A 15,293-nucleotide genomic window follows, 5' to 3' on the forward strand; every position below is an offset into this window, starting at 1 on the left:
GCCAGCATCTATTAGACTTAGAGCTATCAATTCTATGTAAACGTGTAGGGGTCCATAGAGCTCTATGTAAAATAAAAAACCAAGTTTGTCTCATAGATGCTGACATTGTACATCTTATCCTCCAAGACCAAAGTCGTGGCCATTGAGATGCATTAATTTGATGCTTAATCTCAATGCTCCAAATATCTCTAAGACCATTTTTTTTTTAATGTATAAATCCAGATATTAATTTATACCACATTGCGGCCTGGTGTCCCATGGAATCTATCTGAAAACATAAGAATTCCATACTATGATAATTATTAAGATTTTTCCATTCAGAGAACCCTGTCTGAATGGCCTGCTTCAATTGCAACCATCTGAAATATTGTGATTTATTTAAACCAAATTTATTTTGCAATTGTGAAAACTCAAGCAGTTTACCTTTATTTATTACATCTTCTAAAATACGAATTCCAGCCATCATCCAATGTTTCCAGATAATTTTAAAACCGCCAACTTTGATCTTTGGGTTAAGCCATATTGTTTGAGTCGTTGATTTAGTTATTGGAATAGGAGTTAGATTACTTATATATCTTATAGTTTTCCAAGTATCCATTAATATTTTATGATCTTTATATAACCTTGGCATTTGAATACTTATCACATGACTCAGACGTAAAGGAAACATTAATCTCCATTCTAACCAGAACCAATCTGGTATATGTTCAATGGGTTCCTTATACTAATATTTGTTATATTTATTTTCTCTTTTATTCATTTTCAGAAATATATATATACAGTGGTGCCTCGCATAACGGCCGCCTCGCACAGCGGACGCTGCGCACAACGAACTTTATGTCGTGATCCGTATAACGTACTTCGTTTCACACAACGAAGTTGCCCGAGCTGCATCCTTCCGGGGTTCCTGCGGGGTTGGATCGCAGCGGGGTTGGTCGAGGGTAGTCTCCTTCTCCTTACCTGCCCTGTCGCAGCACACAGCCGAACGGAAATCTTCCCGATGTCAGCGCTGACGTCGGAGGGAGGGCTTAAGCAAAGCCCTCCCTTCCTCCGACGTCAGCGCTGACATCAGGAAGACTTCCGGTCGGCTGTGTGCGGCTGCGGCAGGGCAGGTAGGAAGAAGGCAATGGCGAACGAAAGAGGGGGGAGGGGGCGGTCTGCCCCGAAGAATGTGCACAGCTGGTCAGGTCCCCCGATCGACCGACAACAGGCCCGGCCGACAAACCTCCCTGCCCTGTAGCCGCGAATCTAAATTACCTCTTACAGCAGCTTCAATAATCCAGCTGCTGTAAGAAGGTAATTTAGATTCGCGGCTACAGGACAGGGAGATTTGTCCGACCGGGCCTGTTCTGTTGTCGGTCGGGTGCAAAAGCGCCACAAAGGTGGAGGCAGGGAGGGAGGAAAGGTGGAGTGGAGAAGAAAAGACGCTTAAGGGGGGAGAAGGCCGCTGAAAGCACATGTTGGAGCAGGGGATGAGAGGGAGGGAGAGAAGGGGAAATATTGGACAAGGGCAGAAGGGATGCTAAATCATAGGGTGACAGGCAGAGAGAACAACAGGAAAAAGAGTGGAAGCAATCTTGAACCCTGAGGGTGAGGGCAGAGAGAGGTGGTGAGATGATTGATCATGGGGAGAGGGACAAAAGGGAATAGAGATGGGATAGGAAGATAGTGGAAGTAAAAGGACAGGGAGATGTATGTTTTTAGATGTATCTAAATAAAAATAATAACAAAAAATTTATCTTTTTTATGTCATCTTAGCATATTTTATGCTGCAGAACAAATTATTTTTTTTTACATGTATTCCTATGGGAAAACGCGTTTCACATAACGAACGTTTCACATAACAAACTTGCTCCTGGAACCAATTAAGTTCGTTGTGTGAGGCACCACTGTATATATATATTTTTTTTCCCCCTTATAATTCTTACCTTTCTTTATTTTACAAAAAATTACTCTAAAACAGAATAGAGCAAAGAAATGATTCTAATCTACAGGATTTTAACAGAGTTTCATATAATTCAATCAAGCCTGACTAAAAGCTTAGTTCCTAAGAACTTAAAGGCGTTACTAAAAACTTAAAAGCCTAGAAAGTGTTTATTAAATAATTATTATTAATCTGGATTCCTAAAATTGCAATATATTAATTGTCAGGTTAGTCAAAGTATCTATTAACCCATTTTTAAGTAAATAAATAAATTCAGTTTAAGTATATAGTGAAAGTCATTGGTAAATAAATATCCAATAAAATGCAATATCTTTCTTTCAAAATTATATGTGTAAAGTATGAGAAGGATGAGAATAAAATAGATGAGAAAAAGATATAGTAGAAATACAACATTTGAAGACAATTTTTTTTTTTTTTTAAAGTACTTCTATAATAAACTTAACGTTCTTCACTATCTTTGTCAGGGAACATGCCAAGAATGCATAACAGTTAGCTCAGTGTATCAGCTGGGAATGGTTACAAGCTTGTTTGCACATATGGCAAACATAAAGGAAGGGCTCAGCTGTTCTCCTCCAACTGGGTGGGAATTAACTTTCTGCTTCTTTTACTAATATAATTGTAGTCATTATGTTCCACATCTTAGTGTCTGGGTCTTCCGGGATATTCATAGGAGCAGGGCAGATTCAGTTTGTAATTTACTCATGTGTTGGTAGCCTTCTATTCAGGATTTTTTTTTAATGAGACACTTCCCAATCGACCACAAGTTTTCACGCAGGTTGCACTACTGTTTGTACTTCCTGTTGACACGCAGATCCCTTCTTCTACTCAGCAATTCAGCAAACATAGTATCTCTAGTGTTCCACCTTTCTACATTTCTCTCCGTGAGCATATAATCCATGCTGCAAGAGGATATCTTTCAAAAATCTCCTCCATCTCGTCCCTTCAGCTGCATATATATTGAATTTTCCAGGTAGATCAATGTTCTTTTTTTTTTTTTTTTTTTTCCCCTCCACAACATTCTGTTACTGACATGTTTGCATTCTTTTCAAGTTGTTCCATTTTCCTGTTATTTGCTTTTTTTAAAAAATTTCTAGCATTCTAAACTGTTTTTTACAGTTTTTTAATGTTTAGATTATTTTGTATATAATAAATCAAAGTGAAAAGTTATTAATGTCTTCTTGTTATATTAAATACTTTAAAATATTCCCAAAGTTTCTTTTTAAGATGTCATTGGTTGTTCAAATGTTTCAAGGTATTCTGCTAGTTTTTTAGAATCATTAAAATTTTGTGTTTTATTTCCTAATGTTACCTTCATCACCGCTGGGTAGAGTAATCCATATCTTGCTCCTAGTGCTCGTAGTTGAGGTCTTAAATCAAGGAGTTGTTTTCTTTTTTGAGCAGTTTCTCTAGCAAAGTCTGGCACAATATGTATCCGTGCATCTTGACATCTTAGGTTTTTATTTGCTTTAGCTAGCTGGCATATTTCAACTACATGTTGATATCTTAGTAGTTTAAAAATAAAAGTTCTTGGACCTTTTTGTGTGGTTGTTTTCTGTCCCGGTATTCTGTGTGCCCTCTCTATTTCAAGAGGCACCTTGGATTTTATAGGCAGTATCTTTGGGAGGAATTGTTCTAAGAAATTGATAGGATCATTTTTTTCCACTCCTTCCGGCATCCCAATAATTCTTAAATTATTTCTTTTTTCTCTATTCACACAGTCTTCCAGATCTTTCTTTAATATTTCCATTTCCTTCCAGGCTTGTTTGTTTTGTATAACCTCAGTATGTACTTCCTCTGCTCTTTCCTCTAAGTGTGTCATTTTGTTGTCAATTAGATCAACTCTTTTTGTTAATATAGCAACATCATCTATTGCTTTTTGTAGTTGTTTTTTGATCTCCAGTACTATATCCTTTATCTGTTTTATTTCTGCCATCATATCTTGATCTTCTCAGGCAGTGGTACTCTTGATGGTGTCCCTGGTTCTGGCTTTGATCTTTTGTTACTGCTGGTTCCTGATCCTCCGGTTCCTGCATCGTTTTTATTTTGTTTGTTTGATGACATTTTCTTCTTATCAATCTTTTTTCCAAATAAAATTGAATTGTTGGAGTTTTAAATATGAAATAGTAGCTTGTTTAGCCTGGAGCACAGCTCTTAACCGACCATTTCCTTGTGTGTCCAAGTTCTAGAATCCTTGATAGTGAGGGATCTGAATACAAAGTTTCGTTCAAATCGGTCAAGCCGTTTTTGAATTACAGTGAGAATGGCAGCTTTTTACATTTTTTCCATTGACATGAATGGGTGAAATCTGATTTTCTGTTTGTAGCTCCGCCCACGTGTGTAGGTGGGCCGCGTGACCCCCAGAACATATCTGCCCAGGTAGTGAGGGATCTGCATACCAAGTTTCGTTCAAATCGGTCAAGCCGTTTTTGAATTACAGTGAGAAAGGCAGCTTTTTACATTTTTTCCATTGACATGAATGGGTGAAATCAGATTTTCTGTTTGTAGCTCCACCCACGTGTGCAGGTGGGCCGCGAGACCCAAAGAACATATCACCCCAGGTAGTGAGGGATCTGCATACCAAGTTTCGTTCAAATCGGTCAAGCCGTTTTTGAATTACTGTGAGAATGGCAGCTGTTTACATTTTTTCCATTGACATGAATGGGTGATATCTGATTTTCTGCTTGTAGCTCCGCCCACATGTGTAGGTGGGCCGCGAGACCCCCAGAACATATCTGCCCAGGTAGTGAGGGATCTGCATACAAAGTTTCGGTCAAGCCGTTTTTGAATTACAGTGAGAATGGCAGCTTTTTACATTTTTTCCATTGACATGAATGGGTGAAATCTGATTTTCTGTTTGTAGCTCCGCCCACGTGTGCAGGTGGGCCGCGAGACCCCCAGAACATATCACCCCAGGTAGTGAGGGATCTGCATACCAAGTTTCGTTCAAATCGGTCAAGCCGTTTTTGAATTACTGAGAATGGCAGCTTTTTACATTTTTTCCATTGACATGAATGGGTGAAATCTGATTTTCTGTTTGTAGCTCCGCCCACATGTGTAGGTGGGCCGCGTGACCCCCAGAACATATCTGCCCAGGTAGTGAGGGATCTGAATACAAAGTTTCGTTCAAATCGGTCAAGCCGTTTTTGAATTACAGTGAGAAAGGCAGCTTTTTACATTTTTTCCATTGACATGAATGGGTGAAATCAGATTTTCTGTTTGTAGCTCCACCCACGTGTGCAGGTGGGCCGCGAGACCCAAAGAACATATCACCCCAGGTAGTGAGGGATCTGCATACCAAGTTTCGTTCAAATCGGTCAAGCCGTTTTTGAATTACTGTGAGAATGGCAGCTGTTTACATTTTTTCCATTGACATGAATGGGTGATATCTGATTTTCTGCTTGTAGCTCCGCCCACATGTGTAGGTGGGCCGCGAGACCCCCAGAACATATCTGCCCAGGTAGTGAGGGATCTGCATACAAAGTTTCGTTCAAATCGGTCAAGCCGTTTTTGAATTACAGTGAGAATGGCAGCTTTTTACATTTTTTCCATTGACATGAATGGGTGAAATCTGATTTTCTGTTTGTAGCTCCGCCCACGTGTGCAGGTGGGCCGCGAGACCCCCAGAACATATCACCCCAGGTAGTGAGGGATCTGCATACCAAGTTTCGTTCAAATCGGTCAAGCCGTTTTTGAATTACTGAGAATGGCAGCTGTTTACATTTTTTCCATTGACATGAATGGGTGATATCTGATTTTCTGCTTGTAGCTCCGCCCACATGTGTAGGTGGGCCGCTAGACCCCCAGAACATATCTGCCCAGGTAGTGAGGGATCTGAATACAAAGTTTCGTTCAAATCGGTCAAGCCGTTTTTGAATTACAGTGAGAATGGCAGCTTTTTACATTTTTTCCATTGACATGAATGGGTGAAATCTGATTTTCTGTTTGTAGCTCCGCCCATGTGTGCAGGTGGGCCGCGAGACCCCCAGAACATATCACCCCAGGTAGTGAGGGATCTGCATACCAAGTTTCGTTCAAATCGGTCAAGCCGGTTTTGAATTACAGTGAGAATGGCAGCTTTTTACATTTTTTCCATTGACATGAATGGGTGAAATCTGATTTTCTGTTTGTAGCTCCGCCCACGTGTGCAGGTGGGCCGCGAGACCCCCAGAACATATCACCCCAGGTAGTGAGGGATCTGCATACCAAGTTTCGTTCAAATCGGTCAAGCCGTTTGTGAATTACTGTGAGAATGGCAGCTTTTTAATTGATATAGCGCAGAAATATAGCATTAAAATCCACTCTTATGCAGATGACATCCAGCTGCTCCTCCCACTAGGCGAGAACCGATCGTCCCAAATTACTAACCTCCAACATTGCCTCTCTGATATGAAAACTTGGATGTCAAACAACAAACTTCAACTAAACGCCACTAAAACAGAACTCTTATGGATCAGGAAAAAAAACACCAAATTCACACGTCCTACCCTAGCATGGGACTCCACTCTACTAACGGCAACAGATCAGGTACGCAGCCTAGGAGTAACTTTAGATGGACACTTATCCCTATCTGCCCACATATCCCAAGTAATCTCCACCTCCTTCTACTACCTCCGCCAACTGAAAAGGATCAAACCCTACATCTCCACACCTGACCTCGCCCAACTCCTCTACGCATATGTCCTCTCCAGAATGGATTACTGTAACTCCCTATTTAATGGACTAACCAAAAATAATCTCAAACGCCTCCAACGTGTCCAAAATGCAGCTATCCGCCTCCTACACAACCTCAACTACCATGATCCCGTCTCCCCAGCACTCCGCGCTGAACACTAGCTCCCAATTAGCCAGCGCTGTGCTTTCAAGGCCCTAGCAGTAGCCCACAAGAGAATTTATGCCACCACCCCCTCCTACATAAAATCTAAGCTTCCCATCTACACCCCCACTCGCTCCCTCCGCTCAAAATCGGAAATACGCCTATGCATTCCCCCTGGAAGGTCCCTCCTCTCAGAAACTGCCCGCAAACGATCCTACAGCCACTTCATCCCACATCTCTGGAATAAACTCCCCCCCCAACTCAGGCAACAGAACTCTTTATTGACATTCCGTAAAATGGTAAAGACCCTCCTCTTCAACTAAAGATCTCCCTCAGTCTACACCCCCCCTTAAACCCCACCTCTCTCTTCTCTCCCCTATTTAACTTCTCCTAAATTTCAGTATAGTCCTCTCTTAGTCTGTACTCTGATAAATCGTCTGTACTCTGAAAAATTGTTTGTACCCTGATAAATACTGCACAATTTTGTATGTCCAAGCACCTAAACCTATTGTACATCTTATTTGCCTAATTACTTCTACTGTGTATGTTTACTTGTAGACCGTTCTGAGCTACTGGGAGAACGGGATATAAATCTAAATAAATAAATAAATAAATAAATAAATTTTTACATTTTTTCCATTGACATGAATGGGTGAAATCTGATTTTCTGTTTGTAGCTCCGCCAACATATGCAGGTGGGCCGCGAGACCCCCAGAACATATCACCCCAGGTAGTGAGGGATCTGCATACCAAGTTTCGTTCAAATCGGTCAAGCCGTTTTTGAATTACAGTGAGAATGGCAGCTTTTTACATTTTTTCCATTGACATGAATGGGTGAAATCTGATTTTCTGTTTGTAGCTCCGCCCACGTGTGCAGGTGGGCCGCGAGACCCCCAGAATATATCATCCCAGGTAGTGAGGGATCTGCATACCAAGTTTCGTTCAAATCGGTCAAGCCGTTTTTGCGTGATCGCGGCACATACACACACACATACCTCCGATTTTATATATATAGATGAAAAGCCAATCTGGTATTATTTGAAGAGTGTCTCTGAGCAACAAAATCTGTTTGGTGCATACCAATTATATAAGGGAGAGCCTTGGCCAAACGTAAAGCCAAAAGTTTAGCCAACAATTTCCCATCTACATTAATTAGAGAAATAGGCCTAAACTAATATCTTTTAAGCATGAAGGAAACATTTTTTTTTTAAATAATTTTTTTATTCATTTTTAAACTTACATCAAGTGTACAGTAAATATCAACCAAATATAATACATCACTTGAAAAATTTTCAATATCATACACCAAGAAGATTTATCCCCACCCCCCTCCCAAATTCATATACAACTAATATATACCACATGAAAATAATATCTTACGACAATCATCTATATATTCTTAATGGAAAAACAAGAAATCCCCCCCCCTCAAATCCACATGTGTATTAAGATTGGGAAAAGTGTAACTTATTCATTACTATAATTTAATAAAGGTCCCCACACATCCTTAAATTTATTATAATAACCTTTTTGAACAGCCAACGCTCTTTCCATTTTATACACATGACAAACTGAAGACCACCAAAAGCAATAATTCAGTCTTCTACAGTCCTTCCAATTATGTGTTATTTGTTGGATGGCAACTCCTGTTAATATCAATAAAAGCTTGTTATTATTAGCAGATATTTGACATTTAGCTCTCATAGACATGCCAAATAAAATTGTGTCATACGACAATGCTACATGGTTCTCTAACAAACAATTTATTTGATCCCAAATAGACTCCCAAAAAGCCTTAATGAATGGACAATAAAACAATAAATGATCTAAAGTTCCAGCTTCAAGATGACAATGCCAACATCTATTAGACTTAGAGCAATCCCATTTTTGTAAACGAACAGGGGTCCAGAGTGCTCTATGCAACAGGAAAAACTGTGTTTGCCTCATAAATGCAGACATTGTACACTTCATCCTCCAGGACCAAATACGTGGCCATTGAGACGCATGAAGGAAACATTAAAAATTAAAAGAAAAGTGTACAATGTGAAAATCTACTTATTTTGTCCCAAAAGCACAAGTTTATGATACAAACTCTCCAGTCATTTGACACACAAGAAAATTATTTGTTGGGCTATGTTATTGTTGTTTTTACTATTGAAGAAATGAATGCGAGTTCTTTTCATGTTCTTAGTTGGATTTACTGTAACCATTAAGATCTATTGTTAGTTGAGCAGAATTTCAAATTTTAATACACATAAACAATATGCAAAGTCAGCTACCTCTTACATTTGTGTGCAGGGAAGTAATGGAGCTTTCCATTCTTAAACAGAAGCTGCTCTCATGCTTTCAAAGTTATTTGGTATTAAAGGTAGTTAACACTTTTACATGTAACAAGCACAATAAATTTTAACTCTTGTGCAGGTTCCTATGCTGCCTGTTCTGCCCCTCTGCAGCGTGTTTATTAACATATATCTCATGATGCAGCTGGAAGCTGGAACTTGGACTCGGTTTGGTGTGTGGATGCTAATAGGTAAGATTGTTTTGGAACCTGAATGTTGTGGGATGGGAGAACCAAATACATATTGTACAAACCTTTCTTAAAACCAGCTACTCTATCTGCTTTTACCACAACCTCTGGCAACACGTTCCAGAGCTTAACTATTCTCTTAACTTCATAGTAACATAGTAATTGATGGCAGATAAAGACCTGAATGGTCTATCCAGTCTGCCCATTAGTTATACCCATTAAAAATACATGATTAAATTAACTTGTCTCTGTTATTTCTGGGTCATAGAGTGTAAAGTCCACCTGCTATTGTCCTAGGTTCCAAATGCTGCTGAAGTTGCCGTCCAAGCTCACTCCAGCCTATCCAACCATCCTGTTTGCAGGATACCTACCATAAAGTCTTGCCAGTAATATCCTCATGTTCCAAGTTAGTGGAATTCCCATTAATGCCCTCCCCAGCCCATCCTACACCAAATCATCACATTTGGGACACAGATCATGCAAGTCTGTCTAGGACAGGCCTTAGCTCTTTAATTTACATTCTTTATTTTCTAATTAGAGATCCTATGTTTATCCCACACTTTTTGGAATTCCATCACCGTTTTCCTCTCCACCACTTCCCTCGGTAGGGCATTCCAGGCATCTACCACCTTCTCCATGAAAAAGAATTTCCTAACATTGCTCCTGAGTTATGTCCTCTAGTTTTACCATTTTCTCTTCTCTGGAAAAGATTTGGTTCTATATTAATACCTTTCAAGTATTTAAATGTCTGTATCATATCTCTCCTGTTCCTCCTCTCCTCCAGAGTATACATATTTAGGTCTTCTAGTCTCTTCTCATACTTCTTTTAGTTCAAACCTCTTACCATTATCATCACCTGTGCTATTGTGGTTTAGTAAAAGGGAGCCATAGTGCAAAATATAGACAGCAGATATAAATTCTCAAAAACGGACACATTTTGATCACTAAATTGAAAATAAAATCATTTTTCCTACCTTTGTTGTTTGGTGATTTCATGAGTCTCTGGTTGCACTTTCTTCTTCTGACTGTGCATCCAATCTTTCTTCCCTTCTTTCATCCTCCTGTATGTTTTCTCTACTCCAGACCTCATTCTCTCCCCCAACTTTTTCTTTCTGTTTCCTTGCCTCCCTTTCTTTCTGTCTCCCTGTTCCCTCTTCTTTCTTTCTCCCTGCCTGCCCCCTTTCTTTCTTTCTTCCTACCCTCCCCCCAAGCCACTCAGTTTGCCGCCTCCGCCATCGAGGAACAGCTCCCAAGCCACCGCCGCCCCAAGCTTTCCCTGCAGAAGCGTTATGCTGACCAGCATTCCGCTCCCCGGCGTCAATTCTGACGTAAGAGAGGAAGTTCCGGGCCAACCAGGCATTTCTCCCCATTCCATCCAGCCTGAGCCCCATCTCTCCTTGATCCAGCATTTCCCTTCTGTGTCTGTCAGAATTACCATTCCACCTATTTTCCACCATCACCCTTCTTTGTGTCCATATCACCTATATCCCTATCTCACCATTTTTTCAGAATCTTCATTTGTCTCTGTCCTTGTCTTTACCCCATGTTCACCATTTGCCCTTTCAATGTCTATATTTCCTCCCCCTTTTTTCAGCATTACTTCTATGTCTCTATTTCACCTCCTCTTCATGTCCCCTCTGTATCTCTATCCTTATTCAGTAGGTCCTGCTTACCCTTTCTCTTCTTTGTGTCACTATCTCCATTTTCAGCTTTCCACCCTTTTCTTGTAACCAGAATTTTTCCACCCTCCCTCCACTCCGGCCCAGCCCGATATGAAATATTTCCTTTTGTTTCCCTCCCCTCTCTCTTTCTCTCATTCTCCTCCCTCACCCACGAGTCCTGCATCTGGCCCTCTCCCTTCTACCTGCATCCAGCCACACACCCTGTCCTGCGGCCCTCTTCAGCAACTCGTCAGCAACGGTGATCAAGACAGGCTGCCGACATCGAGGCCTTCCCTCTGCGAGTCCTGCTTTTGTAGAAAAAGGAAGTTGAAACAAGCGGGACTCGCAGATGTCAGAAGCTTGTGTCGATCGCTGCTGCTGAGTTGCCGAAGAGAGTCGCAGAGCAGGGGATGTGGCCGGATGCAAGTAGAAGGGAGAGGGCCAGATAGGAAGGCTATAGAAGCTACGGAGCATGACACCGACCCCAGCCAGGATGATTTCTTTTTCAGGCTGCTGCCGCTGCTGCCACCACCCTCCCCTCCCCATCGAAATGACAAAAAAACAGACTAAACTGGATGCTCGGTGGCGGCATCTTTGACGTCACGGAGAGGAAGGCTGATCGGCTGGTAGATCGGGACGATAACACGAGTCTCACGGGATGGGCTCCGCGATCGACTCATGTTGCCTTCCTGATCTATTGGTCGATTGCGATCGACGTATTGGGCACCCCTGGTCTATACACTTATCATGGAGCCATATTGAAGCATGAGAGCAAACAAAACAAAACTGCAGATCTATACAAGACGTAGGCAAAATTTATTGTGACAAAAATAATTATATGCAAACCCTTTTACCAATCAGGGAACCCTAAAAGGGTTTGCATATAATTATTTTTGTCACAATAAATTTTGCCTACGTCTTGTACAGATCTGCAGTTTTGTTTTGTTTGCTATCGGTTGTTTTTTACTGCAGTTTAGGTTGGAACTTTTCTCTTTGTTTTGTTGCCATATTGAAGCATGACATCATCTAGTGTCAAAACTGACCTTTCTAGTTCCCTGACACTGCATTTTTAATACTAAGGCAATAATTGCTGAGGACAGGCCTCCTCTGTCCTGAGCTTGATTGTAGTTCTGTCCATAGTTCTGATAATTCTTTGGTAGGACATTTTATCCTGTACTGTTGCTTGAGCTTATCCAATGACGTCGCAGTCAGCAGATCTCTGCCAGTTATTAGAGCAAAGGTGAATCTCTCATAGAGCATATTGTCTCCTGCTGACAGACAGAAATATGATTGTCCAGAGGCTTGAATTCATAAGCACAATGTCTCTCTTAGAAGAATAACTTTTTGGGGTCTCAGGGGTCTTTGCCTACATTTTCATGCAGGTCTTATTCCTGATTCTTCCTCAGTGCCTAAGGCCTAGATATGGCCTGGCTGAGCCACAGAAAAGAAGGGAAACTTAGAATTGCTGAAAAACTTTCTAGGTAAAATAAAAGGGTTCACAGATGGTCCCCTCATGACAACAGTGTATCCATACTAGATGGAAAGAAAAAAAAGTGAGAATATCAGTAACCAAATTTTGTCTCAAGCTGAGCAGAACACAGACAACTACAGCCGTTTTGCTCCCTCACAAAAACAGCAGATGAGAGGACGTATACCCTAGAGACAGCAGAGCCGCAGACATGGAGCCCTGGGAGCGCAGGGCAGGACCAGCTGAGTGCAGGGCGGCCTTTGTGACTGTGATGGAAGAAGCTTGTCCGGCGGTGGAGAGGGGAGATGAACAGCTAGATGGGGCCGAAAGTGGTGGAGGCCCTCGGCTAGGGCAGCACATGACCAGAGATCCCGGCTGATCAGCCCCTTTGGGAGTAGTTGACCATTGGGCCCTGTGGCTGTTCTTCCACCGGCAACTGATTTTGATGCGGAGATTGTATGATTGTCACTCTACATGGATACTTTGCTTTTTCTCATTGTATGGGATGACATTCTATTTTGAGTTTATAATATTATAATTTGCTAATTTATGTTGAATCTTTGCATTAATCTATTATGCCTCTTGCCTCTCAGGTATTTCATTTTTCTAACTGTTTGATGTACATCAGCCTTTTTTAGGCACTTTGGCTACTGTATGCTATGTTATGTTAAGATGGTGCCTGGCTGGGTTGTTACCTGTGGTGCCTCCTGCCTTTTTCTTTTCTGTTTACTTTGTTTCCTGAGGATTATTTTTTAAATTAATTTTGTTATGTTAATTAGTATGTTCATAAATGTTTAATATGGTGCTTTAGTTAGATTGTGAGCCTTGTTGGACAGATGGGTAAGTTTTAAGCACCTAGTGATGGACGGGCTATAAAAATGAATGAATAAATAAATGTGTGGTGATACATTTGAAAAAGTGATTGTAAACGAGCCGAAGAGCATTCCTTCAAGAAAGTGAACGCTCTGCTGGAGACCTTTTGAGAATGTGTAGTTTGCAGTGAAATGAAGACCTTAATTTTTCTAAAGATTGCAGTCTTAACAACTTTTTCATTTATCAGAGATGTTTGTGATCCCCCTTTGAACATTGCATCTTCTGAGCTTTTCTGATGTCACCTCTGGTTTCTATTGATGTATTAGATAATTGCTCTATGACTGGTGTTGTTATCACTAATACTAATATTGTTTTCCAGGATATGCCATCTATTTTGGTTATGGAATACGAAAAAGTATGGAAGGTTTAAGCAGCAAGAAATACAGCAGCTCTCTGAAAGCCACTTCGCCTGGTGAACTGTCTGTGCCCAAAGGGTCTGCAATCTGAAGTCCTCCAGATTAGAATAAGGCTGTCCCTTATCTGTGAAGGAGTAGATCAGACTTGGTGTCGATTATATTCTTTCTTGTATTTTGATGAATATTGTTGTCCAGTGCCTTGTAAATAGATTTGTGGAAATGGGATGACCATGCCTACTAAATGAACACTTCCCACTACAGCTGATCATTGAACTATCGATGCACTCTTTCAGCAACTGCATTAGGCAGGGCTGGCGCAACTATTAAGCAAGACTAACAGTTGCCTAGGGCAGCAAAGACCAGCTGAAGTAATAGTACAAGAGGTTCCGACAGCAGCATCAAGGGTGGCAGTTTATGATTGTTCTGGAGGGGAGGGAAGCACAAGGCACTAAGGCCCTGATTCTGCAAAGTGCTCTCAATTATAGGCAGGTATAGGTGTCCTACAGCTGTCTAATCAGCCAATCAGGAGGCACTTTTTCTAAAAAAATTTAAAAAAATTGCTCCCCAGGCAGGCCGCCTATATTAAAGGCGCCTCCAGGGAGCCTAGAGAGGCCCGCAAGCCGCCTAAGCTCGCCTAAGGCTAGGTGGTAGCCTTAAGCAAACCTACACGGCCCTATGCGTCTCCTTAGCAGAACGGGAAACGCTTACAATGGAGGCTAGCAAAATGCTGGCCTACATGGTAAATAAACATGGCCGCTGTTCCTAATCACGGCAAAGATCTCCCTGCCGCAATTAGTATAGCGGTCACGGCTAAGGCCGCAAAAGTCTCCCCTCTCCCCAGCAATCGCAGCAGGAGGGTGCCCAACTCCTCCTGCCGACCCCCCAATGGTCTTCCCTACAATCGCAGCAGGAGGGTACCCAACCCCTCCTGCGGACCCCCCAACGGCTCCCCCCTAAGATCACCGACAGGAGAGTGGCCAACCCCTCCTGCCAACCCCCCAATGGCCCCCCATAAGATTGCCAGCAGGAGGGTGCCCAACCGCTCCTGCCAGACCCCTGCCCCAGTGAACACCACCACCCCGGAACCCCCCCCCCTTAACCTTACCAACAAGTTGGACTGGACGGCTCCCGCTACAGGAGCGGCCTAGGCACTTGGGACAATCAGGCTCTAGGATCCTGTGGGGTGGGCAGGGTAGGGGCGGGCCCACCTCATTTGGACGGAGGCGGGCCTGCTGGATGGATGTGCGAGGAGCCGTACGGTCCAACTTGCTGGTAAGGTCAAGGGGGGGTTCCGGGGTGGTGGTGTTCGTTGGGGGGGAGGGTCGTTAGGCGGGTGTAGGCCCGATTCTGTATAGGACGCCCAGGATCGACGTCCTGTACAGAATCCGGGCCCAAATGCCCCGACTCACACAGCTGCCACTCTGGGAAAGGGGATGGCATTTGATACAGTAGCGTAATAAGGGGGGGGGCATCCGTCCTCCTCTCCATCCCTCATTACCACACATACGTGCCCCTTTCCCCGTACCTCTTTGACGTTCCTGGCACGAGCAACACCACCAACCTAAAAAAGCAAATAGAATGTGAGGAATGATCAGGAAAACAAAGATGAAAATGTAATAATGCCCTTGTATCGCTCTATGATACAGCCAT

General features: G+C 42.3%; 1 protein-coding gene across 3 annotated transcripts in view; it reads left to right on the plus strand.

The window, feature by feature from the left end:
- Positions 1-14,705, plus strand: part of SLC7A3 (solute carrier family 7 member 3) — a 123,384-nt gene extending 108,679 nt beyond the window's left edge. Inside the window, exons 9-10 of one of the 3 annotated variants that reach the window (XR_004539637.1) lie at positions 9,180-9,288; positions 13,607-13,742. Coding sequence is in view for 2 of the 3 variants with exons in the window: in XM_033946604.1 (XP_033802495.1) it covers positions 9,180-9,288; positions 13,607-13,734 (237 nt within the window). In the remaining variant the exon portion in view is untranslated. Of the gene's footprint in view, positions 1-9,179; positions 9,289-13,606 lie in introns of all 3 variants that reach the window. The other 2 variants (XM_033946604.1, XM_033946605.1) reach the window with 2 other exon arrangements.
- The last annotated feature ends 588 nt before the right edge of the window (positions 14,706-15,293 follow it).

The sequence above is a fragment of the Geotrypetes seraphini genome, chromosome 5 (genome assembly GCF_902459505.1).
Source record: "Geotrypetes seraphini chromosome 5, aGeoSer1.1, whole genome shotgun sequence".
In the NCBI taxonomy this organism is placed as follows: domain Eukaryota; kingdom Metazoa; phylum Chordata; class Amphibia; order Gymnophiona; family Dermophiidae; genus Geotrypetes; species Geotrypetes seraphini.